The following is a 14,666-nucleotide window of genomic DNA, read 5'->3' on the forward strand; positions in this document are numbered from 1 at the left end:
AGATGGTTCGAAAACTAGTTTGAAAGCCGTGCTATTACATAATGGCAATGTGCTTCATTCCATCCCAGTGGCATATGCAGCCCTAGCAAAGGAAAGTTACATCATGATGAGAGGTATTTTAAACAGAATCGACTATGATAAGCATCAATGGCTCGTATGTGCTGATTTAAAAGTCATCGGTATGCTTATGGGCCTACAAGATGGGTACACTAAGTACTCCTGCTACATTTGTGAGTGGGACAGTCGTGCTAAGAATTTACATTACAAATAGAAGGACTGGCCACGACGACAAACTTTATTGCCTGGCAAGAAAAATGTCTCGTGGGAGCCACTTGTAAATCCCAGTAAAGTCCTGTTACCACCACTACATGTGAAGCCAGGATTGATGAAGTCATTTGTAAAAGCAGCGAATAAGAGCAACGAACGAGCATTTGAATACTTGCGTGTAAAATTCCCTGGACTGAGTGCTGAGAAGATCAAGCAGGGAGTATTCATTGATCCACAAATACGTAAGGTCCTTGGAGACCAGCAATTCGAGTGTATTCTCAGTCCTGATGAGCTAAACGCGTGGCAATGCTTTCGGAAAGGTACGTCATTGTTCTTGGGCAATAGGAGGGCTGAAAATTATATTGAACTTGTGAACGACCTTATATGTGCCTATGAGAAACTGAAATGCAACATGTCACTCAAAATGCACTTCATTCACTCACATATCGACGTTTTCCCTGAAGATTGTGGGGCGTTTAGTGATGAACATGGTGAGAGGTTTCACCAAGAAATCTCTGTAATGGAACATCGATACCAAGGAAGATTCAGTGCTTCAATGTTGGCAGATTTCTGCTGGACTTTGCAGAAAGACTCTCATCTTCCCCATAAGCGGCAATTGTTGTAAAGAAGGTAGATGTTAATAGTGTATCTTTAATTTAACTAAATTGACTAGCATTTCATGTATTTAGTCTAAAGCACTTTGATTTATTTTTCACATGATTTGTGAATAGGTTACATTTTACTAGTTTGCATTGTAAAAACTAGTCTGACAAAAATGATGTGATATATGGAATCAGCAAGCTTGTCATTCAAAAATTTTGAATAGAATATGAAAAATATATGTATCAGTATTTCAGTAGCAATATTAACTTCAACACCCTGTATCTTAAAAACTAGAGCCATTCGAGAAAAACGAACTCCATATTTGTGATCAGTGCATCGAATTAACCCCAAAACCACTGTCAATTGTTTGGTAAGTAAATGTGTGCTAGGCAGTGCTACGCTTGTTAGACTATGGCCCATTATAATATGTGAAGAACATAAAACTTTCAATAACTTCCAAACCTGAGCTAATCTAGATTTTTAATTGTCATTTCCAACTTCAGTACACTCAAATGCATATAAATCAGCTATTTTGGCCTCTGTAAAAAACAAAAAGTTAAAATTTGTTGTCTAGTGATATCTAGATAATTATAACTGATATCCAGATATCCCAATTGTTTAGATTTCTACCATTAAGATAAATTATTTTTGTTCGAAATGAAATTGCAACTAAAAATTTAGGTACAACAATTTTAAAACTATACCATAGAAAAATGATACCGACAGGTTCTCGCTTTCCTGTGCATTTAATGTAAGGCTCAGCTGGACCTTTGGCTGATGCGGAGGCAATTTTCCTTTCCTTTCTAAAAACTGCTACGATAAACAAAATCCGAAAAATTACATCTGCTTATAATTCCTTCTGCATTCACATAAATCTTCACATGCTTTGCTTTCACTGTTGCCTAGATATTCTCAATGGTTTTGTGAATACAAACTTGTTCATGACTGCTGGCACTTTTCTTTGTCAATTTAGTGGAAAATCCTCTACCGATTGGCTGAGTTACTGTAAATTGCTGCGGTTATGAGGATGTAATGCATCTAAAAGAAATGGATTGCACGTTTTTGCACCGCAAGTTATAAGATACTTGTTTTACACAGTAATTAATAATTTTGCTGTCATTTACACCATGTACGTCCTCGTGATATTTTCCAGGGAGGGCATTTTTTTTCGTAGGCCAAACTAGGCATATTTCTCTCCATATTAGTGTTGCTCGATCAAAAAACATTTGAAGTTACCGTGTTCCTGCAATACACTTACAATAATTAAAATAATTTGCTGTGACTTAATTAGGTTATATGTGTGAAAGAAGTATTTTAGGTTGACACTCATTTTCCAGGAGGGAGTCGGGGCAGCCTCTCCTACAACCGCATAGGATGTCCATGACTTACACTGATTATGCTAAGTTACGGGGCAAGCAGAAAGAATTACCCACTCTTATCTCTGGTAACATCAGGCCAATCATAAGACATTTATATTTCAGTGACGTAAGATGTGAATTTCAGTTTCTCAAGAACCAAAATAAATATATAACTATTGCCGAAATACATCCACATCTCATATCTATCATTACATTATCCATAAAATGAATGGATTTAAAACACATTGCCCATTCGTTTCATAGTGGAAATGCCCGTTCGAAGACTGGAAATCTGTATGCTGGATATCTTAATTTTGAATATCTAGATATCTTGGTATTTTTTTCGGAATGTCTGGTATTTGGATTTTCCATATACTGCCACTGGATATCAGAATTATTGAGATACTAATAATATTGGATATGAGAAAATCTATCACCTGGATTATTCACACTGCCATTATCCTGCACAAGTAAGCATACTATTTCATAAGTGTCATTATTGATATTATTTTGACAATGTTGTCACTTAAAAAATTTAGCTCAAAATGCCAGGAATAAATGTAGCTGTAGTGAAATTTTCGCTACATTCTACAGGAATTTTGTAGCTTCGCTACAGGTACAATTTTCAAAATGTAGCGCCCCTACAGCTACAAATTTTGTAGCTAGCTACAGTAGAGCACTAACTTCCAACCACTGACTATACACAATACCACTGCTCTCCTTATCTACCACTGCACAATGATACACCCATGTTTAACCAGGGTTAAAAACTGCCATTTCTGGCTTAGTAGCATGTCACACTGAAAAAATTATCCATTCAGCAAAATTGAGACCGGCAAAAATTAACCTTTTCTATGTGTATGTGTCAAACTGGTCTCTTCTTTCCTATAGATATAGGTTTTATGTATTCATATTTTTGTTGGTTACTGTTACTTCTCTGCCACTTTTGGCTAATTGTGATAATTTGGTAAAATTGACGAAGGGACACTCAAAAGAACATACTTGCCCCAACCAGCACTCGAATCTGAGAACTTTGGTGGCATGATCGAAAGTCTGCCTCTTAACGTGATTGGTCACCAAGCTGGTGTTAATTTGGTAACACACACTCATGGATTCTAATGTAGCTTAAAGTTCCTGAAAGTAGAGTACCATAGGAGTCCTTGGAAATGTTCATGCCAGGCACTGTATAGTGTTGACATTTGAATTATTTTATAAATTACTTTTAACATTATTACTAGGGTTGAGCCGATGCTGATGTATCGCTATCGACCAATACCAGTGGTATCATCTACCGATACCATCCGATACTTTTCAGGCATTTTGGTCTTTCACAGGGTACGCAAAAATGTCGCATGACACTTTTGCGGAGTCTAATTATCCTGAAAATTATGCAAAATTAAAACTTTACTTTTATTTTACACCAATTTTGCCCAAAAAATTATATTTTGTGATTACATAACATCTATTTTAATATTCTGATGTAAATCTTGAATATTCTAAAGCAAATTTATTGGTAAATTGACACATTTAATTGGAGAAGAATATTTACACACCAATATTGGTCAATGTGTTTAACAAATTTTAATTATTGGAATTTTCAAGTATCCGTATCTTTGGGAATCGGTAAGTGTGCCGGTATCAGCTCAAAGTGGTATCGGCTCAGCCTAATTATCTATGTTGAAATTATGAGCAAGTATATCCTATAACTCAAATCTTTATACGTATTATAACACCATTAAGCCTTGTTTCCATGATTATGAAAAACTAAATATGCTGACCAAGGCAGTAATTTATTTTATTAAAAACATAAACTAAACGTAACGTTTCAACCTTCTAGCAAGGTATATATAAGGCCCTATTTTTGTATCTTGTTACTTTTGTACTTGATACAGAGTCTGAAGAAGACCTTGCTAGAAGGTTGAAACGTTACGTTTAGTTTATGTTTTTAATAAAATAAATTACTGCCTTGGTCAGCATATTTAGTTTTTCTTTATACGTATGTATAAATTGCCATCTGAGGACATGAAAAAATGAATCAAATGAAAATACATTGCCACCCACAGATGTTCTTAATAAGTTTCAAGGCCTTACATCATTTACAAAATACATGCAGACTTACCGTAATTTTCCAGTCTTTATTCAAGTAATATATTGCAGTGATGCATCGCCCATCCCTGTTGGGATTATCTACATGCTTCACATAATGGGATCCATGACCAGGGTAACATGCCACCATAGCCTGGAAGGAAGAAGACGACAATACTTACTCTATTGTGTGTAGAGAACAGATGACATGAAGTACATCCAAAATGAAAGTAACTTTCTGGGCAGGCGTAAAATTTGAGGGATGAATTCATAGAGTAATCTCTGCTGGTTACTTGAATTACACAATCATTACTTGTTTTCATGGTTCCTTCATCAAATACATTTTCAAGATCAGCATCCCAGTGTAAATAAGAATTTCATATTTTTCTCAGTTTTGCTGTTTAGATTTTCAATTTAATTCAAACCAATTTTGCCTCAAAACTTGTCATTTTTATGTAAATATGATGTTGCTTATGCATCAATGTTACTTGTAAACAAGAATGCAATATAAATAGTGGACCATTTTATACGGTCCTGAAAAGAGACTGCCCGAGGCCCTGTGACCCCCATCAGATGAAAATTATTGTTTTGTACAGTTTATTACAAGTTTATGGGCTGCTGGTGCTTCCAATTAAGCAACTAATGTGATTTTTTTCCGGCTTCATGGGCTGACATTCTTAAAAATATCCAAAATTACTGTAATAAAATTCTAAACAAAGTACTAGATAAAAACCATGTTCAAATATTTCAATTAAAGATAGATAATATGCACTATTCATTTAATTATAGAATGATATCATGAAATTAAAATATGCTATCTACAGCGTCAAAATTTAATGACAAGTAAACAAAAGAGATTTTGACTTTTGCCCTGTCAACATAATAGCAATATGAGTTGTTCTTGCAGTGCTCGGCAAGGGTTTGTGCTAAAACTTGACTTGCCCTTCAGGACTTTTTTTTTTTTTTTTTTTTTTTTTTTTATATATTTACACTCCAGAGTAGGGTTCCCATACATCCCATAAAATACGGGAATGGCCCATTTTTCGTTAAGGTGTCCTGTTGTCCTGATAAGTCCTCGGGACAGTTTTTGTCCCGTATTTCAACGATATGAATAAATTAATAAGAGTTTGTTATGTGTATGCATATTCCTGGTAGTAATCCAAGTGGTAAATAGTTGTTCTCTCAAATGTGGACTGATGAGAAAAGCAAGCTGCCTGTAAAAACTGTGAAGTCCATGCTTATTGTGGAGTCATTTTCTTAGTGAGGATTGTGTGTCATTTCACAATAGGCTGCTTCAAAACAAACAACTCTTGAGTGAAATTCATTCTACAGAGAAATATTCCAGCACAGATTCAGACTTATAATGCCCATGCTTCGCCCTATATTTATTCCACCAATGTGTCTTGTTTAGAAATATTTCAATTTAATGTACTATGTTAAGTAATTTTTCCATCGAACCATTTCTGTGAGTTATTAACTTATAAATCAATGACAATAAGTCATAAAACCAGAAAACTGCATTAAGAATTAACATTAATTAGTCTTAAAAGCTCTATAATTTTTTCATAGAAGATATAATCAGTACTCAAGTTTTGAAACAAGGTACAACATGTTTCGTTAGAAGCCCATATTGTGCATCATAAGTCTTGATAAATAAAGTGTCCCTTATTTTTTTTCTGAAATATCTGGGAACCCTACTCCAGAGCAAAGTCTAACTGCACTGTATATAAAAAGGAGCACATATAAAATCTTTCACTGTGAAGCTATATTCAACGTATGTTTCACCTGTGCCAAGGGAAGGGAAGAACATGGGGAAACTTGCCTTTAGAGTACTTTTTTCATTTTGCTTTTTAAGCAGCATCAACCCATAAACAATCCTAGTGAAAGCAGAGGTGCATGTCAGCCTCTAATATATGAAGATAAAAGTATCCAATATATTGCATATTGCGCACATAATTAGCTTGCTTTGCAATTAAAACATCTTGCCAAACTTCTGACCCAGTTTCTCTTAAGAGAAAAAAAAGAGAGGAAAAAAGATCATACTTGAAAATATTCTGAAATACAGCAATGAATGAAAAGGCTGTGAAGAATATAGTAATATGTTCTCATTTCGGGCGAAAACCGTGAAACGACAATAGTTGGAAAGTAATTCTGAGAAATAAATGTAGATAAGCTTGGCATGACAAGACAATGTCATTTTTTCAAAAGGTCTAATTAGTTAGATCAATTACTTCGAAATGCGCTTTCCACTTTCCACTAGAAAGTGTGTGTGAGAGAGAGAACGACTGAGTACTGTCCTTGTACAGTTCTTCCTTAAGCTATTTTTGGAACTGATGTTTGAGGTTCGGAGCGCAATCTACTTGCAGTGGGGATAAAAAAAAAAAGTATGCGACATGTCAGAGAGTTCCTTTCGCAATGCTTCACTTTCTGAAACGCGTACGTGTCGTTTTGTCACACGCCCGCAAAAGTCATTTGATTAAATCGTAATCAAAGCGATTCCAAACGATGACGCCTCTTGTGTCTACATTCCGCCGGTGTTTAGATAGATACGACGCACAAAGCAATGACTGGTTGGTGATAATCATAGAAAGTTCTACATCGCAATACCCATCCTTCCTTTGATATGTCTTCGTACCATGGGCGTCGCCAGAAATCTTCCTGGGGTAGGGGGGTCGAGTAGAATATGTCAAGGACACCCCCTCCCCTCAAAAATAATCTGATACAGACCAGTGGCATATGCAGAAGTTTGTCAAACAGGAGTTCATTTTTCAAATTATTGCATTATCGGTATTTTAAATTGTTATTATTACTACTACTATTAGTAGAACATAGCAGCTGCAGTTTTAGTTTAGTTTATTTTACCATCCAATAAGTTTATTATACCTAGATATGAATAATATAGTACTTGTTACAACCAAGATTACATAATAGTTACTTCGAACATTACTAGCAGTAGCAAACGTAGTAGTATAAGAAGCTTCAAAACGTGTGAAAGTTGCAAATTAACAGAATTTCACTGTTGCAAATTATGAAAGTTTCGTAAAAAATTAGATATCTCAAGACAATTTTTAAACAATGACGCAAAATGAGGTGAAATAAAGTGCTTCGTTTATAAATTGCCATAAATTGAAAAAAAGTAGATGGAAATTTCCAGGGGGGGTCGACCGACCGGTTCGACCCCCCTTGCCGACGCCCATGCTTCGTACTGATAGAAGGGGGTTGTGGAACCCTTTCTTTATTTTATGTTCTTGCTTTGTTGCTACATTTCTCCATTTATTCCTGCCTTCCGCTAATGTATTTATTTTCCAATAGCTTTTGTAATTCACATCTTGACGGATTTACTTACTTTATATACTCCATCCTGCGTTTCGTCTCAGGATATGACTTATCAGCATTTCCTCTGAACAATGAATTTCCTTAGGTTTGCTTCTCGTTACGTACACGTCTCAAAACATCTTCGTTTGTTACAAGGTCTATACACTGGATTTTAGATAATGCACCACATTTCCAGTTTTCTCCTTTTATTGCGAGCCACTCACTATCCATGGATGTTTATCATCATATGCTGTTATGTTGTGTTCCAGACAAATGCCTTTAGGAACTTCTCCCTTATAGCCAAATCTATGGTCCTGGAAGTTTATAATTGTTCCTTCTAGTAAAAACTCTCTGCCCATCACAACAGCTGACGCTGCAGAGGGGCTCTAACCTCAAGAGTCCAAAAGAGACAAGAGAATGGACATACCCTTCGTGTTTACGCTCTAAAGTACCGGCGACATTCAAACCGGTCAGACAACTCCTCTTGGAGATTGACACCTTTCATTTAAGCACAGAAAAAAATACTTACATTTATGAAAAGTTAAAATTTTAAAAATTGACTTCATTAGTAATTTCATTAGCATAACCCAAGGGGGAAAAAATACTCGAAAAGTAGGCGGTAAAATGCACAAACCAGTTACAACAACTTCTACCATCACATCCGCATGACAAATTGTCCCACCAGTTTCAAAATTTCAAGAAATAAGATTTTTATAGAGAGGCCAAACAAAAGAGTTGTTGACTAAATTTCCCAACTTTGGAAGATTTCCCTTGATGAAAAAGTTAACAAATTATGAGATTGGTTACCAGTTTCAGTATATTAATGGATTGGTATGAAAAATAAACAATGCAGAATATGGCATATTTTTCTGGAAATAAATTTCCCAAGTAATTTTACAATTGATGACGTCATTATTACACTCAATTTTGTGAGAATAGCCTGACATGCCGGACAAAAATCTCTGGGGACGCCCCCCCCCCCCTCAAAGCAAAAGATTCGAACTCTACACTGCTTTCCATTCCACGCACAAGGAACCAGACTGGTCTTCCAGAGAACAGACATTCAAGTTCGCAATTTCCAGCACATTGTGCACATTATCTACTGCCACAAACATGACGCATGCACACATGGGAAGCCTGAACAATGTGTATATTATTACAAGCAAAACCTTTCCGTGCTCACAACATACGCCACGCTAAAGCTGGTTGAGCAGAAGCCAACACGTGTACCGCGAGGCGGGACTTATCTCTGCGCACGCGCCCCACTACACAGCGTACGTGACCGACGACACTCACCTACGGCAAATTTCCTTGTAGGCTGTGCCAATCCACCAAGTTACGCGTCAGCTTCTAATCCAATATAATCGCCAATGCAGTGTGGCCAACTGATCCTATATTGCCATAAAGTTCCATGTGACCATGGGCGAGCGGCGCTAGGATATTTAATCAACGGGGGGATGTATCTTTATTACTGTTATTATTACGCCAAATAATAGGCAGCAGCTTTTTCTTTTCTCATACATACACAAACAACAGGGGGAGGGGGGCAATGACAGTTTTCGTCCTCTGGAAAGTGGCAAAAAGTAGGGGGGGGGTCAAACCCCCCGCCGCTACTGAACAGGGCAATAGCAACTCTTACCTAACAACATTACAGGCTAATAGATAACTCAAATCTAGGAAATGATCAAAATATAGAATGAAACCAAAAAATAACATAGTAAGAAAATTTTATTCACAAATAAGGTACGTAGTAACTCATTCATACATGGAGCTACTAAAACAGAAAGCAATATCGTTCTAGTTTTAAATAAATAGTTTTTAAACAGTACTTAAAAACATTGGTATATTAACAAAGAGACTGGTAAGAAATGGGGCCAGGGTGGCTACTCAATTCTCGGTTTTGAAGATGAATTGTTCAAAACGTTAAGTTATAACACCATTAAGCCTTGTTTCCATGATTATGAAAAACTAAATATGCTGACCAAGGCAGTAATTTATTTTATTAAAAACATAAACTAAACGTAACGTTTCAACCTTCTAGCAAGGTCTTCTTCAGACTCTGTATCAAGTACAAAAATACTTGTACTTGTACTACAAAAAAAAATTTGTACTTGATACAGAGTCTGAAGAAGACCTTGCTAGAAGGTTGAAACGTTACGTTTAGTTTATGTTTTTAATAAAATAAATTACTGCCTTGGTCAGCATATTTAGTTTTTCAAAACGTTAAGGTGAAACACAACATTTCTTGTGAAAAAAGTTAGTTTCTATTGACATTTAACACTGAACATTTACAAATATGTTCTTATACATAGTATTAAGCATGTAAATAATTTATGGACCGTCTCCTTTGAGATTTGTCGAAAACTTACAATTAGTAATACAAGAGTACTCTCGCCTTTAGCTCCTTGCGTCGTCTAAAAGTGCACCCCACTATGCCGATCTGCTTCAACGAAATCGATGGACGTCTCCACGGCACAGCGCTGTGAAGAAGTGCGTAATTTTGGGTCCTCGCCGATTGCGTAGTGCTGACGTCGTCATCTTGCAATCAAGGGGTCCGGAGTTTGACATCGGTGGAGTCACACGATGATTAAGATCCCACTTTAAACTGTAGGTCCAGTCCCGATTAGCCTTTCTGTGCAAAAAGTGACTTAAAAACAAATCCACGACTAGTTGACAGCACATGTGAAATGCTCTGTAAAAATCTACGAAGAGGAAGTTTAGGTTTTAGCAGGAGCTTCCGTAATTTTAATTTTTCTAGCGTTATTAACCGTCCACGGGGATTCTGGATTTGTAAAAGTCTGAAAAGTCGAAATAAGTACCCGATATGATTTAATCAAAGACTTGATATTAGGCAATGTAGACAGTTCTCGAGTACGGATATGACGCTAAGTGCGCGTCAAATCTCCTGCATATGGCGATAGCCAATAGCAGCACACTGCAGCGGTGCCATGTCGAAATCACACGGAAAAGAGACAGCGTGGTTGAGCGAAACGCCTTGTCAAGGAGAGCACGGCAACGCCGCACGTCTGTGATTCGCTGGTGCTGTTCAGCCGTTCAAGGCCATATGCAGGAAATTTGACGCGCACTCTAGTTCATACACGTTTTTCGTGTGAGAAGTGGTGATTTTGAAACTCTGCTCACTAACACTGAACTAAAATCATCGTTCGGCCCGTCCCCACTATTGCTTCCTTTGCAGTACACCGTTCCAATATGACGAGATTGACAACTGAGGACCTCGACAAATATTTAATAAAAATGAATTGAGTCCAACAATGCGGTATCTAAAGCAAGACGAAGTTTGTAACACTTCCATCCCATGTCAACAAACTTACTGATCGTACGTAAGACTTGTTGATATTTACACTGAACTTTTGCCATTTTGTTATCAGCACAGCTGTCTTGCGCTTGATTAACTGTAATTCATTTGGAAAAATTGGCAGCCCCGACAATGAAAACAGGCAGTGATAATTTCGACCAATTAGAAGTAGTTACGAAAATTAGACACGTTTCAAAATAGAGCCTTCGCTTTCTCTAACTGAATGCGATTTAAGTTTTGCTATCTTAAATACAAACGGCTAAACGATATTATAATAATCCTTTTATTAGAAATGTATCTATTAGGTAGAAGACTATTGACCGACATTCCGAATAAATGGGCCAAGAACACAGACGGTCGTCTTCAGTTGTGCTCTACGCGCAAATTCCTTTATATTCACGCAAATCTGGATAAAGAACAAGTACGAAGAGATGACGCCGAAGAGAATGTTATGTGATTAGAATCAGCCAGTGAGCTTTTTATTTAACTTCTACTCCACAGTGAGTACGATGGTCCTGTTTCACAGGTTAAGATATTCTTATGGCAAATTTCATCACAGGTATCATTACTACGGATATGCTGGATCCCGAAATTTTTGGTATTGGGATCAGGATTCCGATTTCAGGAAATCATTTTCTGATTTCCGGGAGTCTGAACAGTCGGAAAATTTCGAAAGGTCCTGCATTAAAATGCTACTCCGTTCCAGAAATGCGAAAACAATCACTTCGGGGAAGAAAAGTGTGCAGAATTCGAGATTTCTCTACACACGTGGCTGGTCAAAATCCTCTCGCAATTTTTTCCGTCCTCTTTTCTAACGTCGGCTAGGAAGGCGGTTCGAAAAATAGTTATAATGTATATAGTGGATTAATGGTACCACTTTTGTCAGTTCAGGTTCTTGGGTTCGTTTCCTTGCACAGTCAATAGCAGATATAATAGTAGGCAAACTGTTTATCACCACGTAGGGTTATAGAATTGAATCAAGACGCAAGAATAAGAAGACAACCTCTGCTCCAGCACAAGTAAAATTCAATTCTCTAAATATACATACGAGAATTAAGAAAAATAGCGATGGACAATTTGCCTACTATTATCTTTACGGCTGACTGTACTTCATGTAGATATCAAAGACACACTCTACGTGAATTCGTCCATAAAGGCTTTTAACCACTTCTAGCTAACCACCTTAAATGGTGCAGACTCTAGTCTTGCTTTTCAAATTTAGTGTTTCCTTCTGTAGATTGGAACGTCAAGCATTCGATAATACATCAACAACACAAGCATCGCAAACGTGTGAAGTAAAACGCCCACGTCGGCCTACCGATGAGTCAAAGTCAGGCTATATTGACTCAAATTATTCGCCAAGTTTTCCTCCTCCGACACCTGCAACCTCACTTCCTTGTCGGAGCAGCCAATGGCGACGCCTCCACTTTCTTATCTCAAGGTGTTTACACAATGTAGCTTGATTGCCACTCCAACCAAACATTCTCTACTTTACATATACATTTTACTGTTGCATGTGTACCTGCCGTTAACCCGTAATTCATCCGGTGCGGTATCGGGGCCTCGAGATTTGCTAAGTCACGTACAGCAACAGAAGGTCGCCAATGCAGTTCCTTGCTCAACATTTTGCACAATACACACACGTAATGCTTACGATCAGTGTGAGTTAGTGGAGACTGATCGACGCATGCGCTATATGGAGGAGTCCAGTGGCAAAATAGGGGTGACGGTGCAATTAGAACGGATACGGGAATCGGATTCCGTGAAAATCGTCTGCTGCTGAAGCGGCATTGAATTTCACCGAGAGAAGCGCCTTTGGCGAAATATGTTAAGAGAGGATGACGTTAGGAGCTGTGACAGTTGGAAATGACAAAACACAACAAAGTATCGATATTAGCGTGGAATATTTTTTAACACACGCTCGTGCGTACATATATGCTTGTAGTACAGCATTGAAACATAAGAAAAATGTCAAATTTAACAGTTATAAATTGCAGTTGCGTGCACTATAAATATATTTAAAAAACTGAAGCATTAAAATTACACTAATTGCTCTTAAATATGTATATCAAATAGCAGTAAATATACTTTTAAAAACGGTCACGATCATTTTCATGGTTGTTGAATGGTAGCGGAAATTGACGGTCTTAAGCCCGCATCACACGGAACTGGATATCCAGTAGGTATGCCCTAGTTGGCGCTGGACTGACTACCCATTTGCTGGTTTTCGCCTCACACGATACTTATCACCGTACTTGTCGATAGACTTTTGTTCCCATCTAGAGTCACGAGTGAAGTGTAATGGTGGCCGCGTGAGATGTAAACAATGTATTACTTCACATTTTTAAAAGCCGATAACTATTCAACCGATAGCAATAACGTTTCGTATAAAATGTTATTAGGTAAAAACCAATGGCGCCGCTTAAATACATACTTTACAACGTTTACTGTACACGTATGGAAGAATATTTTAGTTGTTTCAAATGTAAACACCGTGCACTCAGCATAGATGGTGTAACTCGACGTGCCTTTCATGCTGTATACGTTATACATTGCTGGAGTAACACTCGGAAACCACAGACAAAAACGCTTCTTTGCACAATCACAGATTATCTTCACATGGCTCTGATTGGCTGTTCCACAGAATCCAGTCGAGGAAAGCAAGTAGCAATTAGAACATGTCCTATTCCTCCAAACCAGTCAAGCAGTCAGCCAGACGGCCATGATGTCTACCTAGAAAGTCAGTTCAGCGCCAACTAGGGCATTCCTACTATAAATCCAGTTCCGTGTGATAGGGGCTTTAGACTGTAATTTCTAGTCAACCTTTTACAGTATATAAGGTCGTTTCCAACCTAGACTCGGAGTCACGAAATAAAGCGGTTTTGCTGTTGTCATATCTCACAACTGGAGCTGTTATTGTTTTGCAGCACGTTTCCGTACTGTACGTTGTACACTCCTGTTCACATAAAGTGGCACATTTTATAAGGTAGGGCAGTTGACATACGTGCCCCTTTATCTCAACAGGAGTGTACAATACTTGTTGGTCACTCCTTACAACAATTTAACGTTGTAAGAAAATTGGTTAGTGATTAGATTTAATGTAAGAATAAACACTCCTAGACCACGTCTCATCACATCACAAAATCCTCGAAAAACACCTAGGCAGGCGAGACTCAGATTTTGAATATGCACCCAACAGAATTGCTAGCTGATTCTTCCCTCCTCATGGAGTTTCACACATGTGGAAACCAGCAGTTACCTTGGGGTAATAAGCTATTAGTCTACTATACCACCTCACCAGAAATGATTTTTTTAATTGTTCTGCCACCATTATAAAGCAGAGAAAACAATAGCGTAATAAGCTATTAGTCTACTATACCACCTTACCAGAAAGTAATTTTTGAATTGTTCTGCCACTATTATAAAGCGGAGAAAACAATAGCGTTACGAACACAGAAATGCACAGTTATAAAAATGTGTTCACAATCGCCTCTACTAATAGAGGAAGTACTGGAATGGTCTAGGGAGGGAAAGGGGGGTTCATAACTCGAGTGTAAAATGGAGAAACCAATGCAGAAATTATTGGATATTATATTAAGTGTATCCTATGCTGACATGAAGCGTAAGGCACAAGTTCGGAAAGCCTGGAGGTTGTAGAGAAATTTTTTCCTATTAAAACAGGAAACGATGAATGAATGACTACCCAAAGGATTCTCCTAAAT

At 37.5% G+C, this 14,666-nt stretch overlaps 1 protein-coding gene across 3 annotated transcripts in view; it reads right to left on the reverse strand.

The window, feature by feature from the left end:
* LOC145985134 (prolyl hydroxylase EGLN3-like) overlaps positions 1–14,666 on the reverse strand; it is an 80,755-nt gene that overhangs the window by 44,616 nt on the left and 21,473 nt on the right. For all 3 annotated transcript variants that reach the window (XM_083118781.1, XM_083118780.1, XM_083118779.1), the window contains exon 2: positions 4,348–4,467. In XM_083118781.1, coding sequence (XP_082974907.1) covers positions 4,348–4,467 — 120 coding nt within the window. The remainder of the gene's footprint in view (positions 1–4,347; positions 4,468–14,666) is intronic.

Source organism: Lepisma saccharinum, chromosome 3 (genome assembly GCF_977018435.1).
Source record: "Lepisma saccharinum chromosome 3, izLepSacc3.1, whole genome shotgun sequence".
Taxonomy (NCBI): Eukaryota; Metazoa; Arthropoda; class Insecta; order Zygentoma; family Lepismatidae; genus Lepisma; species Lepisma saccharinum.